Source organism: Leptodactylus fuscus, chromosome 2, assembly GCF_031893055.1.
Source record: "Leptodactylus fuscus isolate aLepFus1 chromosome 2, aLepFus1.hap2, whole genome shotgun sequence".
NCBI classification, from domain to species: Eukaryota; Metazoa; Chordata; class Amphibia; order Anura; family Leptodactylidae; genus Leptodactylus; species Leptodactylus fuscus.
Genome location: NC_134266.1, coordinates 235184786 through 235203508, shown reverse-complemented (window position 1 = coordinate 235203508; position 18723 = coordinate 235184786). Strand labels below are relative to the sequence as shown.

Below are 18723 nucleotides of genomic sequence, written 5' to 3'. Positions count from 1 at the left end.
AACAAAATTGAGACATTGCTGTATCAGAAGCCGATTGACTGACCAACCTACCTAAGATGGGATAGCTTTCATCCTAAACACATAAAGAACTCCATTGTATACAGCCAGGCTATCAGATACCATGGCATATGTTCAAACCCTGCAGATAGAGATGAACACCTTGGAGGCCTCAAAAACACATTCTTGAGGCAGGGTTACCATCCAAGAACAATTGATAATCAAATCACCAGGGCCACCAGAATACCAAGATTGGATTTATTAAAATACAATACCAAACAGGAAAACAATCGGGTGCCCCTGGTTGTCACATATAACCCACACCTGGAGACGCTGAGAGGAATCACATGCAAATTACATCCACTACTACAAAAAGACCACCATCTAAAATCCATATTTCCAGAACCCCCTCTCCTGTGCTACAGACAGCCACCAAACCTCAGGAATATGGTTATTAGCAGCTCACTGTCACCTCCAACTAACACAGGAACATTTCCATTTGGACAGAAAAGGTGCAAAACCTGCCCACACATACTGACCACTGACAGGATAGAGATACCAAACTCTAACAGGGAATATCAAATCCGAGGTACGTTCACCTGCAGCACACCCAATGTAGTGTATTTAATAATGTGCACCAAATGTCCCACTGAAAATATGTATTTTGGAGAGACCGGACAGCAGCTTTGAATGCGTATGAATTCACATCGCCATACAATTAGAGAACGAAGAATGGACCTTCCCGTGTCAAAACATTTCTGTGATGAGGATCATAATATCACCGATCACATGAAAATTTTGGTTTTAAGAGGGAATTTTAAATCAAGGAAAGAGCGACGGATTTATGAGTATAAACTTATGACCCTGCTTCAAACACTGGAGAAGGGGTTAAATCTGTCACATGGGTTTATGACATCTTACAGAAATCACTGACCTGAGACCCTGAGAACTGATAAGAACCTGGAATTATTACATTGTTTCTACCAATAACTAATAACCCTCTACCCCCCTTCATCCTAGAATTCTATCCCTATGTGTCCTTTTGTATATAAATACGCAGCCTTCAGAAATGGTTTTTAAATTTACTTGAGAAAGGAGGCGAGAGTTCCGAAACATTGTGATCTGTCATCATTATTAGTTGGCCATTAAAAAGGTATCAACTACTGAAGACTATCAAGTTGTTGTTTTTTTTTTTAAGTTTACGACACAACCATGTTTGACTGCTCACTTTTCCACGCATGAATGCCTTTATAAATGCCCCTGAAGCCTCTATCATGCCCCACAGTGGCCACTGTAACCTCTATTATGCCCCACAATTGCCCACCCAACCTCTAATGCCCCATAGTAGCCCATCTATGAACTATTATTTTACTCTGAGGTCTTTTCAGACCCCTGAGTATAATATTCAAAGACCCAGGGGAGGTGAAAAACATAATAAACAGTGTAACTCATCTCTCCGGGATCCAATGTTACTCCTAGCACAGGGTTTGGGCCTTTATGGTAATGTCCCAGACATAATGGAGTATAATAATAGCAGTTGTCGGGGTTCGCGGTCATCTATAGTAGAAGGGGAAGCAGAGGGTGGTCAGGAACAGGGAGATAGGGAAATAGGCCGCTACCTGCTGGGGATACTCCAGCAGGTGGTGGCCTATTAAACAAAAACAAAAAAGTATCTTTACTTACCTACCTTGCGATCCCTTGATGGATCCCCGTGCTGACATCTGCGTCTCAGTGCAGCAAGTATGATGATGTTGTATCATCGCCGCCTGCGCTGAGATGCAGAGGTCTAAGCTAGCCCAGGATAGGACCACTTAGATCTGTTTTCAGAGTGGCCTGTCTTGAGCTAGTTTAGAAAAAAAAAAAAAAGAAGTAAAAAATAAAGTAAAATTGTAAAATCAGTGCCCCTCTGAAAGTGCCGCCTGAGGCTACCGCCTCACCTCGCCTCATTAGAGGTGCGACCCTGGGTCTATTAGTCATCCATTCACACTGCATACATTTGCTGACTTTGAAATGACTAGAAATAATATTCAGCTAGGCAAATTCTTATGTACGGAGAATTTACTTTGATGTAATTTGGCTTTGAGGCTTCTTATCAAGACTAGACCAATGATTAAGTCATTAAGTCTTTAGATAAAATACTAATTGACCACAATGAATATTACATGTTATCGTAGACTGTTATCGCTCAGCCATATGTGGAAATACATTCTGATTTGTCAGCATAAGATGAAATCTTTCTTAATATGATGAGATATCTGGCCTAGTGATTTACCTCCAGGCTATCTATTACTACTGTCTCTAGAGGAATTCTTATACTGTCCATCAGTAAAGTTAATGACTAGAATTATAATAGCCACATTAATTAACCCTCCCGACTCCAAAACATCTGTAAACTAACTCTTAAAGGAGTTGCCCTCTTACCAAGCACAGCTCCATAAATGGTATAGTGGTCGTGCTTGCTATTGTAACTCAGCCCCATTCATTAAAATGGGACTGAGCTACAGCATGGCCATGTGACCAATGGATGTCTCTGGCTTGAGAAAAAGAAGGGGCGCTCAATGTCACAGTCGCTGAAAACCCCTTTAAAAGGTTTGTAGACACCTCGGCCAGAGTGAGAACCCATACATATGAAATTTTCAGCCAAGCCAGCTAAAAACTATTAGTTTGACTGACCTTAGCTGTTACCCCATTTTCATGCATGGCCAGACCAGGATCACCCACATGACAGTAGAGAGCCCAAATACCGTATTCTGAGCTGAAAGGTCATTGGTGGGAGATGGAGAAAAAATTGCAAGAATTAGTGTAGCAGCGCCTATTAGAGGATGGAAAGAGTCAGAGTTATTGGAGGTGATGAAAGGGTCTTCATTTAAAGAGCCTGTTTTCTGTTGCCCCAATAAATAGGTTTAAATATTGAAGGGGTTCTTGTGGGAGCATAAGAATATTTAATTTCTCCAGGGTCTTTCAAGGGACTTGAAAGAACATCCCAAAGAGACATCCACTGGCTGAACTGCGCAAACCCTGGTGACGTACCTTGATAAGATCTTATTATTCCTACCAAGATCCTACCAAGAGAGGGAATTTCAAGAGCAGAAAAGATCGCCTCATATGGGAGGTTAAACTTATGGTGAACTTTAACACGCTTCAGAGGGGTTTAAACCAGGCCCAGAGTTTTATGACGTTTTACAACCACTAGACAACACGTCACTGATCAAAGAAGCCATAAACCCAGAGAACTTTCCTGTGAACTGATATATATGTTTTTTTCACTGTTTATTTACATGGTGTTCTGTTCTCCATCTATTTTGTATCTAACACTCCATTTCTCTGTGTATATATATGCCTACCTTCAGAAATTGTGTTATACCATCCTGATGAAGAGACCTCTATAGAGTCTCGAAAGCTCGATATGTCATCAAAAAACTTTTTAAGTTAGCCATTAAAAAAGGTATCAACTACTGAGGACTTCTCTCAAAAATTTTCTTTCATACCAAGATCCCTTCATTCCCAGGATTATAAATGCAGCTCAGGGGTATCCACTATGTTTAGTGTAAATAAGGGTTCTATACTGACCTGGAAGGAGTTCTTTACTGTAAGGGTATTCCGACATTCATTCTGGATTAGTTTTGAGGTCTGGAATGTTGGCCCACACATGGAACCATGTATACAAGGTTGTGTACTATTGGCAAAAACTCTATTCTGACCATTGAGAGCTCTAAGATATCTTTCTTGTGCACTGGTGCCCAAAGCAGTACACAATATTCAATGTGCGGAATGACTAGTGGTTTGTAAAGTGCCAGACCTGTTCTCATCATGTACATGACCATATAAGATTGAGCAATCGGGATTGGAAAAGATCGGATTCCGATCGAGTAAATTTCTGGAACGGAATCGGCTGGAAAATGATCGGAAATTGGATTTTAAAATCGATCCTGAAATCTCAAGATCGGCTCAGCCCTATGCCCATATTATCTTATTTGCCTTTCAGGTGCCTGGCACTGGTTGCTATACTTAGATTTACTGTCAAATAAAATGTGTAAGTCCTTTCTCCATATCAGTTTTACCCTTTCCTTTCCTATATAATCTACTTTTTGTCCATACTTCTAACATCCATATTCATTTGGAAAAGTATACGTCCTCTTTTGTGTCAATCACTTTCCTCACTTTAGTATTACCTACAAGATATTAACTGTGCAAACCTTCTACAAGGTGATTTATGGACATATAAAAGAATGGCCCAATACTGATCCCTGAGCAACCCCACTAATAACAGGGGCACAGACTTAGTATGTGGTGTAACCGCTTAATCCTCTATCAGATAGTTACTTACCCACTTGCACAAAATTTCCCCCAATCCAAGCGTTTACTCATTTTATACAGTATCATATCAAACGTATTTCAAAAATTGGGATATACGAAGATCCCATCCTCCCCAGCTTCGAACTTACCTCCTCACAGAAGCTTTAAAGATTAGTTTGACAGGAGTGACCCCCTCATACACACATGCTGATATGGCATTTTACATTTATTTTCCTTGAGGGGGTAGCAGGATCGGTAAGGGGTCTTGCTAGCAAAGTAGAAGGAATACTTGAGGGATTTTGAAAGTCAGCAGGCTTTACAGATGGTTTAGGAGAACAATACCTGCTTATAACATTCAGAGCTTATCGTTCGCAATGGCTTTGTTGTTTATAACACCTGCCACAATGCACGTCAATATAATGCAAGAAATTTTTATATACCATGAGTTCATTTTTTTATTTTTTTTTTGTGTTCAAGTAATTTTCTCATATAAATGTGCTCATGTAAATGTCCTTTATCCAGGTGCACATCTCTAAGACATTGTGTCATATTATATAATATATTGCCATTATCTGACTTTCTGAATCCAGCATTGTTGTCACAAACGTCAAAGCCATAAAATTGCATTTATGAAAAAATAATGATTTTTGAGAGTGAAGAGACTCAATCAACACATAGTTGCCAAGGGCTTAATGTGACGGGATGCAGAGGGTGCAGTCGCACCGAGGCCCAAGAGCCTTAGGGGGGGTCATAAGCACTGGCATCAGTACTGAGATTGCAGTTTCCATCTGGCCCATAAGCCAAGGAGACCCACAGATTACCCTAACCACACTAAGGGTGGATTAAACTCCTTAGCACTCGTAACCATCATGATCAAGAATTCACTGTAGGGATGAGGTAGAGGGCCCCGGATAAAAGATTGCATCGGGGCCCATAAGACTTTAGTTACACCACTGATAGTTGCTATTCGTGTTCATCCACTCCTAAGAAGATTTTATACTTGGAAGGGTAGAAAACATCCTAAAAAAACAACTCCTATCAGCTTATCAATGTATTGTATCTGATTCTAAAGTGCTTATTCTTTGCATCATTAATGTCTTTATTATGATCCTTTCAGTACCACAGCCTAAAAGTCAGTTACTATAACATTATATCTACATGAAATTCACACTAAACCCAGTTATATCCTATGAAATTGTATTGGCTGCATAAAGATAAATCATTTGTACAGTAATTGTTTGGAGTCAAAGAAAAGATTGAGGGCTATGAGACTTCTCGTAGATCATATACAGGACCTACCTGCTCTACACCATTCCGATGAGGGATTGACAGCTGACTTCACTTAGTCTGAGATAACTCTAGGGGGCACAAATGTTTTAATATGTTTGACCTGAGTCCTTCTCCATTAAATCTATGGGATGGTCCACATTATACTGTAGGAATGTAGGGTTAATATTTATCTATGTGTGGACAGCTGTAGAAGTAGGTGCCTTTTATGTATCTCAATAATCCAAGGTCTGGGCATTGGAGCATTCAGTCTATTTTTCGGAAAATAACAAGGTACTATAAGTTTCTTAAGTATGTCTTCATCTTCACCACAGTAGGCCATTATCTTTCCGTAGAATTGGTTTTATACCAACTTTATTTTTATGTATCATGTATTCATGATTCCTTTAATGTAAAACCAATTACCAGCTCCAGATGTCGAACATCGTCAAAACCAGTACTAATTCTCTACCAAGATGACTGAGGGTTATAGACATGGTTCAAAGAGCCTCTCATTGCTTTGTTGGCATATATACTGCTTTCTGTAACTTCCCTAAGTCTAAAATTTAGACTCATCAGTCCATAACACCTTCGCCCACATCTGCAGATGTCCAGTTCCGATGTTCTACTGGAAATATTCATCCTTGTCTCTGCTTCTTATAGTTACACATGATGTCAGACCCATAATGTTGAGTTGTCTTCTCGTAGGGGAAGGAAGAACAACATTTGTTAGAATTAAGAGTGAACCTAAACTTCCCCTCTCTTTGGATAAGATGGAATTGTATGATTTATGTCATAGAAACATTGTACAGGTGAAATTCAACACAAGCAATTGTTTGAGCTGATCATTGGAAAAGCGTCATCTTCTGGAAAGCTGTTTTTGAAATTTTTGTTGAATAATTAGATGAAGGGTTTTTTTGTAAGAAAGGGAAATTTTGTCCACTAAACATTTTTGCTTGAAAGAACATTCCCAGACTATTCCTTGTAAGATTATTCATCTTTTGTCTTGTGCCATTGAGCGTGTATGTCCAGTTTAACCAACCGTAACGACTAAAATGTATATGACTAAATGGACAATCAACAGATGATAGTTTGATCAGAGGTTGACCAACCATAAACCTACTTCTGTCTCAAGTATGTGGCCACCTTAATAACAGGTTGTTAGAAGTTCAATTTTCCATATGTTTTTTTAACGTCTCAAGTAGGGTTGAGATGATCTTGAGATTTCAGGATCGTTTTTAAAATCCAATTTTTGATCATTTTCCAGCCGATCCCAATCCCAATTGAGAAATTTGCTTGGACGCCGATCGGGATCTGATCTTTCATGATCCCGATTGCTCATTCCTATTAATGATATATACATGGATAGGGTCGAGCCGATCTTGAGATTTTAGGATCATTTTTAAAATCCAATTTTCGATCGTTTTCCAGCCGATCCCGATCCGATCGCTCAACCCTAGTCTCAAGTTCAACTTTGGAAACTCCATTTTCAAGTATATCTGCATATTTTTATTGGATCTTGCTGAAGATATTTTAGAATTAATTCTGTAAGACATATTCAAAAACAGGGGACAACAAATGCAAACATCATAAACATAACATGGAAATCATCCATTTTCTTTATGACATATATCAACGCACAAAACTATGATGACAAATTCTTATTCTAAGAGCATCTGTAATGAAGTATACAAGTACCGAAGTCTGTTTTTGTTTTAGTTGTATACTCTTATTACATACATACTGCATTCCTTGGATTATAAATTGCTTTAATAAAATTAGAAATGTACATGTGATGATAATAATAAGTTGTAATAATAATTAAAACAATAAATTAAATTAGATAAATTATAGAGTAGAACATGAAAAAAGTACAGAAAATGGGAATCTATAAGTCAAACTAAGACTCTCATGTGAGTCCAATTGTCTTCTTTGCTCTTCACCATGACAAACCTTTGGAAAAATTTTAAAGAAGATGTTCACTATGTTAGATAGCAAGTAGAAAATATGGGAAATTTCTAAAATTAACTTTTTGTTATAGGTAGCATGCTCAACCTGTTTATAGACGTAAACTACAGCCACATACTGATTTTTATTTCAGTTCTTTTTTGAATTTTCTAAATAATTAATAATAATAGGATTACTTTTTCGCTATTTTTTTTTTATTATAATGCAATATGCAATAATTAAATAAAAAATAATTGCAATAAAAATCAATATGCAATATTTAAGAAAAATATTTAAAATATTTCAAAATATTTAAGAAAAGGAAAATCAGATTTTTGGTCCCTTTTAACATAAAGGAATAAAAATCTAAAAATAAAAAATTTCTGACCTAACAAATTTAGTTATAGGGTGTTAGTAACAAAGAATTACTAAGATCCTATTATTAATATGATTATATTTATTTATTTCATTATTAGGATGATTATTATTAGAATTATTACAATTAAAATTCATTTAGGATTACAGATTTGAGAAAACTGAAAATTAAAGGGGAACATTATTATTATTATTATTATTATTAATTTATTTATTTATTTATTTATTTATTGATATAGCACCATTAATTCCATGGTGCTTTACATTTGGGGAACATTGAATGCGACTGTATCGGCCACTGCAGTGAAATATTTGTCCCAATTTTTTTCCGATGTCTATGACTTTCTTGTGTCTTTGAAGTCGCTCTGTATTGCACCATGTTGGGGAATATGACTATAGACTGTCATAAATAATGGTTTATTGCTTGTTCGCATGCCAGGATTAGTAAATGTGAGCCGATGAATTCCAAGGATAGAAGTTCTTGTTGGAAAGTATGGACTGAAGGTGAAGACATGTCTGTGGCTCATGACACTAATCTGAAAAATAACTAGTGACAAATAATAAAAAATCTTTCCACTGTATCCCAGAGTGAGGTCACAGCATTCAATGCTCATGTTGGGTTCAGAGCAATATATATGGCTACGTACAAGCAATTTCTGGTAATCATGGAATAATTGTCCTCTATAGAGTACATGTCAGAATTATCCTATAATGGCCATATCTAAACATAATCATAACACTATGGAGGGTCAATATATTATAGCGTCCTCCTTCGTATTGACATCCAGGAAGTGCACCGGCTAAATGGATGTATACCTTTAGGAGGGATGGGGTTAAAGCACATGGCAGACCACAGGACATCAAAGATAATGTGCTGGTCATGACACATCTGTATCTTATTTAGTAAGAATATGGTGCTAATTGTTCACATATGACAGTGCTGAACCCTGTTCAGAGCAGTTTGCTGGATTAACCCTTTCACCGTTTGAAGCTATAGGTTCCCTCTTAACTCTTCCAGCGCTGAGCTTGCTCATGTACTACAGCCAGTGCATGATGTAGGGGTAAATTGTATTTATTAGCGTGCTTCCTCTACATGTAACTGCCTTTGCCATCTTGATCTGCACAAAGAACTTCATTTCTTGAATAAAACCTCATTTACGAGACTCTACAAGGAAAACTGGAATCTCACAATGAACTGGTTAAGCCAAGACAGGCTGTTACTGGTAATCTGCACCGGTCAACAGGTCTGAAGTAAATGCAAATTAGACCTTGTATGTCTACAAGTTCATGGACAAGCTGACGTATAAGCTGACCCTACGCACCGACGGACTCCCACGGGGCAAAAATTTTGGAAAATTTTACAGTGTTTACATTATGTATAATTTTAACTCTGTCATTTATTTTATTATTACTATTTTGGGAATGGAGATGAATATGTCCGACATTATAACACACATGTAACACAGAGAGGACTTGCTGGGAAATTTTAGAATGTGATTTATATTGTTATGTCACGTCATCCTCAGTTTTGTATGGTATCGACCATTATATTTTTCTTTTATGTCCTTTTCACATAATTTAGATATTTCTCACTAATTGAATACACCACGATACTGTCAGCGGAGAAGATTTATTATCACTGTCAAAAATGTACATGCATGTAAAAGATGCGACAAATTTATCACAACGGAACCCAGTGTGCGGTACATTTTCTGTGACTTACTAGACATGTTTGAACCTTTTCTCTTCCTCGCACTTCTGTTCGGTTGGCTTACTATAGACCGATATTTTGCTCAAAATGTGGCACATTTTAAGACTTCTCTAACTTCTATACATTTTAAAATCTGTATAGAGAGGAAGAAAAACTATCTAAAGAAAAACCTTATAAATCGGGTGTAAGGCGTGCACTATTGGTACAAATTGAGACACAATTCTGGATCATATAGCTTAGCCAATATTCCAGCGTGTCTATAAATAATAAAATAAGTAGTCTAGCTTTATAGGAGAAAATATCTTCATAAAACAGCACTGTACCTGTATCATAGAGAGGAAATATTACTTTAAGTCTATAGTAAAATATTGTAAAGAATAAATATACAGATTTATGTAGAGGTTTTAGGTATAAATTTGTACAAAGTGAACAACGTAATGGCACCAAATGCACAAGTAAAAGAATGCATGGTATTTTGTTATACGTAGCCTATATGGGGGTATATAATTCACTGCCACATCATACAGTACTTATGAGTGCGTCCAATGAGAGTGTTATCACATATATATTTCATATAAAAAACCGCATTGAATTTCTCTTCCAGATATATACACAGCAGAGTGCATAACTGCTAGGCAAGGGAGATTCTAATATTACATCCATCATGGAAAGTCTATAATATTGCCCATTTATCAATCCTGTGTGGATCACTAAGTGAATATACTTACCAAAAGAGGAAAAAAAAATCACTTATTGATATTATTTCCTTACCAAAAGAGGAAAAATGACTTATTATCGTACACCCCAGAACTGTTCTCTTCTGACAACCTGTCTCTAAGATCCACCTGTGGGAAAGCTGGGCAGCAGCCATGATGGTCATTGCCACCGCTCTTACAAGGATCCAAGTCCCAAACCTGCTGTGTTGTAATATGCAGGACTGTGGAGTCGGAGTCTTGGAATTGGAGTAAGAGTCAAGGTCCGTTTTTTTGGTGGAGTTGGAAAAAGATACCGATTCTGATTCCAGTATTAAAATAAAATGATTAATTATTTTAAATTAATTATTATATTATTTATGTTATACAATTTTTGATATCGGATAATTAATTAGATGCCTAGTTTCTTGCATATTTACTTCCATAGGAATTCAAACATTAGGTTTTTTTTCGTGAATTAGATGAGTTTTACTGCTTCTGTATGACTATGGATTTCAGCCATTTATGAAGGAGTCGGAGTTGAAGCTGGAGTCTACCTTTGGAAAAAATAGTCGGAGTTGGAGTCTGTGTTTTGGCCTATGGACTCCATAGCCCTGGTAATGTATAGTAATAAGATGTATATATTAGCCATTGAGGAATATAGTAAAGGTGACAACCCCTGGGGAGGTATAAAGGATGTTATATTGGTTGAAACACTGTTTTCTCATTTAGGGTCCATTCACATGGAGGAAAATGGTGAGGAATTTGGTGTGGAATTTCAGCGCTGAAAAAAAGACTCCCATTGATTTCAATGGGTTCCTTTTTCTGCTAGCAGAAAAAGGAACCCATTGAAGTCAATGGGAGGCTTTTTTTCAGCACTGAAATTCCACACCAAATTCCTCACCATTTTCCTCCATGTGAATGCACCCTTATACTAAAACATTTGGGGGTATAGGATTAAATTTACACAAAGGCAATGATCTGCATACTGTGGGTCCATGTGACAAAGACACACTAGAGTACAGTAAATATTGCTTGTACTTAACTTCTCCAAAGGACCGAGAAGAGTTAAAGCATTTTATTGGCTTTATCTGCTTTCAAGAAACTTAAAGTGGTATTCCCCATCTTGGATATTTATGGCATATCCATTAGCCTGCTTGTCTATTCTTGGAAGTCTTATAGAAGTGAATGGACAAAGTCACGCATGCACGGCGCATTCTCCCCTCACTTCAGCCATGAAATGGGGGTGAGGAACCCCTGTTCTCGAGACAGATGCTTGTCCCAGAGGTGGGACTCAGGTCCATTGGACATTTATGGCATAAATGAATATAGGATAGGAACAACCTGTTAAGATTTCTGCTTTAAGATGTGTGTTACCATACAGTGCCTCAAGATGAGAAAACGGACATCTTTAATATACTTAATATACGAGATATTACTTATTAAATAAATCCTATCATTTTGTATAGGTAGTTCCTATGCCAACCTATGTGTCTCCACTGCAATAAAGTAGTAGTAATAAATAGCATATCTATCTATATAGACATATGCAGCACAAGTGCTTGATAATAAAAATAACAGAGTCCCAGTGTCCGTTTCCTCATTGTCTGTTTTTCTTGGAATAACAATATTTCCTTAATCTTGTTTATACAAGCAAATTCATCTTGATCTTTGTAGATGTCTTTGTAGTCTGAGCGTATGTGTATATATCTGTATATTTTACCATTGGCAGCTGCATTGCAGTGCATCTATTTCCCAAGATGTATCTGACTAGCCCAATGCAATTTCCCAACATTACTGGCAGCTTGTCCTGATCAGGGGATTCGGGGACACAAACAGAGTCTATGAAGCGTCCATGAATATGTTCGGGAAGCAAAGAGTTATCATCTCATCATCTGGTTAAGATTTGCACTGGTAGACTCTTTCATAACTAGGCATGTTTACCACGCCGCTCGTATACAGAGCATTGTCATGTCATTCTATAGGGTAGTCCTTAGCTGTGCCTGTGCTGTTACATTTGTTCATACAGAAATTAGAAATTGTGACAGGCAGCATGGTGTAACTTCTGTGACTAAATGATGAGGTGTCCGCAGGATTTAAGGGGTAGCAATGATTCTTTGGTAAAGGCCCCTGTACCCCCTCAGTGGCGCCTAAGGGGTCTGATGCCGCCTCTTTGTTACTTTTTTCTTGATGGGCAGTCTGCTTCAGCCTTCCGTTCACTGTGCATCTGTGCCTGCAGGGCTAAAATCTGGAACCCATAATGTCCAGCAACGTTTATACTACCTTTCCATGATGGATTGGTTTTGACTGAAGGAAAGGAGAGAAGGAGGGGGGTAAAGGAGCTATTTAAAATCAAGGAAGAAGAGAGAAGTCAAGGATCCCTCCTCCCAAGTTTTTCAGTTTGGGCGCTCCAATCAGGAGAAGCACCAGGCCAATTTCTTGTGAAATCCCTCCTTAACATCCAAAAATGAGGAGTGAAAGAAAAAAAGGGAAGGATTGGAGCATTATTCGGGAAGCCTGCTAAGTTCAGGAGCACACATTCTGTGTGAGGCAGCTGGGAGGTATAACTGACTACCAATTGAGCTGGCACTGCCACCTAGACTTCCATATTAAATACAGACTGTTGCTTCTACCACTTTAAAAGGTCCTGGCAGCGATAAGACAGCATCCCCTTGTTGGCTGCTGGAGGAGGATCACAACTGGGGCTGAGGCAGCAGGGACCAGTACATACAAGATGAAAGAAGAAGGAACCTGCCCTGATTCCCCTGAAGGCAGCCTGGTAACCAGCGAAGAGGAGGCTGAGCGCCAACAGAGGAAGGCCATACGTAAACGCACAGTGCTAGTAGGCAAAGGTGCTGAGGGGAGGGTGCCCCTTTCACCTCCATGCAAGCGTAACAAAAGGAGCCCCCAAATAGATACGTTTGAGGATGTACACACACAGAGAATCATTGCCAACGTGAGAGAGCGGCAGCGCACACAGTCCCTAAACGACGCCTTTGCAGAGCTCAGAAAGATCATTCCTACGTTGCCATCCGATAAGCTAAGCAAAATACAGACCCTGAAGTTGGCTTCTCGCTATATTGATTTCCTGTACCAAGTCTTGCAGAGCGATGAGCTGGACCACAAGATTGCCAGTTGTAACTACCTTGCCCATGAAAGACTCAGCTACGCCTTCTCTGTGTGGAGAATGGAAGGTGCCTGGTCCATGTCTGCATCCCACTGAGCCCACCAATGACGCCTCTCTTGTCTGCTGTAAAGAAGGTACGTGGATACCAGAAAACAAGTCCCATTTCTTAGATACACATTCCTTCTTGCGGCGGGATAATTCATGTTATTAGACTCCCCCTGGATCTTCTATGACTTGTATAAGATACGTCTAATAAATTCTAAAATATAGCGTATGACGTACATGTGCCAAGAATAACAAACACATGGTTTTCTGAAGGATCCAAATAATCCAGATTCCACACAAGCTAACCTAATTCTATTGCTGTTATAGGCGTAAACTATCCCACTGTTAGTATCCGCACTTTCCAGCTGTGTCAGCCCACCTAATGTCAGTGATATACGACCTTCCTAGCAGCGCTCTGAGTCTTGCAGGAGCACATGTCACTTATACCTCTGCCATATGAACTTGCAGCTAAACAGAAAGGGACGTCACGTGCTCCTGTTGTAAATTAGACAATACCACGGTCGGGCTGACCTAGGCCACATTATCACTTTTCATGGCTAATCATGTCTCCTGTGCGGAAACTAGGAACAAGCATTTCCTTCATTACATTATCCAGGCTGATTGAATTGTACAAGCAGTCACACTTGTACCAGGCGTAGCTGTAGGCAAGGTGCATGGTGTATCGTCTATATATCACAGCCCACTAATGGCATGGGACACATGGCTGACTGGACAATATAGTGATACAGCACATATATCACTATTATATCTGTTTTGCAGATATTAAAACCCATATTCAGAGGTCAACGTTTGCATCATATTCATTCAATATGCAATATTTCCTATAGTCACTACACCAATGTTATGTTCTGCATATATAATAATAGACTATACATTCATTGCTCACGACCTTTGTATACTATGACGTATTCTTATTAGTTATTGTTTCTACATACATTTACAGTAATTTACCCTTATATATAAATTGCCATACACATAACACACTGATAGCCATATAATCCACCTGTATATCAGATGTTTCGTGTGAAACCTTTTGAGCCTCCTTTTTGACATTTTGGCTCCTCTGTGTTCAGACTCCCTTCAGTGTTCCAGAAATCTTTGTAGAAACTTATAGAAACCTCAAGAGATCTCAGTGCTCACGTCAAGTGGAGCGCAGATCTGTGCAGCCATTACTCCCGTCTCACGTTGTCTACATCAGATTATTTATCTTGTGTTGACAAGACCAATATCAAAGCTCAAAGCCGTCATCTGGACAGAAATCTTTCCAGTTTACATGTCTCGTAGCACGGAGCTTATTTCCAGTTTTTACATTGGGGATTTTGTCATATAAACATGGTTTTTAGTCTCTGAGCCTATGGGGGGTTCCGTCGTACAACAATGTTAAACCTTGTTGTCACAGAATACATGATCTGGCTGGGTTTACATCATGGCTTCATATGTTAAAGCAATCTCTTTACTATCCTATTATATACACTCAGTAAGTAATAAAGTGTTTATATTCCCTCAAGTCATATCATAAACTCTTAGAAATTGGAGGCAGTGAACTTCTCAAGGCAAAGTGTTCCAGGGAAAACAGACATGGATTGCCATTATCCAGGACTCTACCACATGCTATAGGGCACATGTTAGAGAGAATATTTCGATAGATAGGTTAGTATATGCAAATGTATATAAAATAAAGTAAAGTATAAGGAAAGAGCAGGGGGTGACTGCAAATAAAAGAGTTCAATAAATGTGTTTGATTTGTTGTATAGACATAAAATAGTCGTGTAAACACGTAAAATATCATTTATACTAAATATTACTGCGTATAACAATAATACTCCAACTAAGATATAGACTTCAAATAGATCCATTACTTAATAATGATACAACTAATGAATATTTAATAAAATAATACAATTAATTTATAATATACTGTTAATACTACTAGTAGTAATTGTACTTTTCATACTACTATAACCCATGTCTGATACTATTAATGTTACTAACAATAATAACTACTAATAACGATACCTATAATATTAAGAATAGTTGTTGTTTTATTAATATTTCATATTAGTTCCTTTAATAATACTAGAACCGCCCACATCCTATCGCATGATAAATGTGCCATGAATATTACAAATACAGATATGACGCTACTATAACCGTGCCTTTTTTATTTCCAGTGTATCTATTGCTAAAGTTACGTATTCTAACTGATATATATATATATATATATATATATATATATATATATATATTTATATTTATATTTCTTACCATATTTCTACCTCTGTACACACTGACATCACTGCTTTTACTAACTGTGGTTGTGTCTATATCACTCTTACTATACACACAATTCTATTACTTGTTACCAATAAAACCACCGTATTACAAATAATAATGACCACAATAAACGTAATATTTCCGCAACCAACCCCTATAATTAATTTACCATTGACACCACAGGTAGAATAAAACCATATATCTATATATATATATATATATATATATATATATATATATATATATATATATGTAAGTATTCTACTTTATTCTGCCATTATCACTCCTACTACTAATACGAATACAATAATAATATTAATAATAATTTACTTAATCGTATAGAATTTTAATCTTGACTATAAAGTGAGCTCAGTTTACTTTCCCAGGTACACCTGTACATTTCTATAAGTGTCACTTGTAACTCTGCTCATGTTCCCGCTGGCAGTCCTTGTAATAAAGGTGATATATGATTTGGAGTTCACCATGGGGAAGGGGTTTTATTAGACACATCCATCTACAGAGACAAATGTCAGAATCATGTTTGTTTCATTAACACTTGACCTTCCTGCTCCTGTTGGGACCTTTAGCAAATCAAGGAGCAAATGAGCTGCAGGCTGGGTTTTTTGCTTTCAGGAATAGCGCTCAGTGTATAAGATGTCAGACCTTGTCAATCTTTTGTTACAAGGAAGAGGAAAAAGCCGGGTGTAAAAATGGTTGACGTCGCCTCTTTAAACCCAGGTCGTGTAATTTATATAGGGTAGATATAGAAGGTTTGTGATAGGTAAACTCCTAACTTTAAGAATTGGTTTTGTTTATTTTCTTGAAAAATAAGAAAGGAGGATGATTATACAATATCACGTCCAAGTAGCCAATGTAATATCATAACAATATAGTAAATACAAGAGGTTTAGGACAAATATACCATAAATCTAGACTGTCTCTCGATGCAGTCGTTGTAGCACCGGGACCCTTCCATCCAGACACTAGTTATAGTCCTGTATAAAGCCAATATAATAATATATCGATGTACTAAATGAAACACAGAATTGCTTAGTGATTGGTAAATGTTATCCCCATCTATCTCGCTTAAGACGTGTAACCGTTCCTTTTACGGAAATGTCATTTTACGATACAACGGATAATAATATCTGTCCTTTAACCGATACAATAAAATCATATACAGTATCACAATATGTTCTCAATGTAATGGGTTAAACAGGAGATTTGCAGCCGGCAAAATGATCTATCGTAGCTGCAAAACTACTAAACAGTGGCAGGTCATGGAGCCTTATCAGCTGTCAAAGCAAGTCAGCCTTATTTCTATAGGAATCCTGCCTAGTCTTCACTCAGGCGTCTGCACAAGTACTTGTACTCACTCACAAAATCTGGCAATAGACAGTAAAAAGCTGGCCATGACATACGGCCTGTTATGAGGATTAGTGTTCCTCCTTTTTGCTGATTTACACAGAGGAATTCAATCTATTTATGGGGATTTTTTTCTTTCCTGTATAGATCGGTTTTCATCTTCCAGGACTGATCATGTGAAATCGTGTAAGGGAACATTAATAGATTGCTGGAGTTTTGCGATGGGAAACGTCAGGGTCACAGCCAATGTAATATTATTTAATTGGAACACAAAGACTTTGATTTCAGGCTAAGGTTTCCTTAGTAGTCTTACAATATTCTTAAGGCATGTACGCTTTTTTCATGGGCAAGGATTCTACTGATGATACTGTATATAGTATATACAGATACTAACATTGACCATATACTGGTGTAGATGACATCTTCTCTCCATTATCGATTATTGTTACTATTACCCTTTTATTGCTACCTTTCTGCTTCTTTCCTAATATATGAGAATATGCGACTCCATTTTAGTGTCATCTCATTTTTCTGTCCTCTAAAGTTGTCATTTGCTGTCGGTTTGAAACAAAGATGTCTCATGGAGGTAAAGGAGCTCATGGTGAAGCTGATGTCAATGATCTGTCATACTAAGCATTGTCTATCAGATGATACACGTTCAATAGTGTGACACATACACTTATATCACATGGATTGCCATCTATTTAATGGAGCTATAGGCTATTACTGTTACAGAATCTCTATAAGACAGGGAGAGAGCCCCTTACAGAGTATACAGACTGTAGTCATATACAGCATACTGCAGCCTGCAGTGACCGTCTTACATGGTGTTCATTCCTGCGCTATTGTGAGCACATTAGAAATATTTGTTGTCATGTCTTTTAGTTTATCACATAGAAATATCACCATTGTGTCTTTTAGTAGAAAAATTCCAGATGCTCCCTACTGTGCCAGTATTTGCTGTACAAAGTTCTCATTTCTTGTGCTCCTTATATCATTATACAGGTGTTTCCTGTTGTAATCCAAACATGAATAATTTGTTATGGAAAAGACGATATCCAAAAATATTTTTTAAAAATGTATAATTGATGGGAAAATAGATAACAATAGTAACAAATAGCTAGAACAAGCTTCTATAACTATGGACTGAAAAAGTAGATAGATAGATAGATAGATAGATAGATAGATAGATAGATAGATAGATAGATAGGAGATAGATAGATAGATAGATAGATAGGAGATAGATAGATAGATAGATAGATAGATAGATAGGAGATAGATAGATAGATAGATAGATAGGAGATAGATAGATAGATAGATAGATAGATAGATAGATAGGAGATAGATAGATAGATAGATAGATAGATAGATAGATAGATAGATAGGAGATAGATAGATAGATAGATAGATAGATAGATAGGAGATAGATAGATAGATAGATAGATAGATAGATAGATAGGAGATAGATAGATAGATAGATAGATAGATAGATAGGAGATAGATAGATAGATAGATAGATAGATAGATAAAAGATAGATAGATAGATAGATAGATAGATAGATAGATAGATAGTAGAGTTGATGTCTTGAAGTCTGTTGGTAAAAATT

At 37.3% G+C, this 18723-nt stretch overlaps 1 protein-coding gene across 1 annotated transcript in view; it reads left to right on the top strand.

The window, feature by feature from the left end:
• The first annotated feature begins 12834 nt into the window (after positions 1–12834).
• The window catches only part of LOC142193901 (twist-related protein 2-like), a 50496-nt gene continuing 44607 nt past the window's right edge, over positions 12835–18723 (top strand). The window contains exons 1-2 of the mRNA XM_075262916.1: positions 12835–12845; positions 12929–13545. Coding sequence (XP_075119017.1) covers positions 13019–13507 — 489 coding nt within the window. The 5' untranslated portion in view covers positions 12835–12845; positions 12929–13018 and the 3' untranslated portion in view covers positions 13508–13545. The remainder of the gene's footprint in view (positions 12846–12928; positions 13546–18723) is intronic.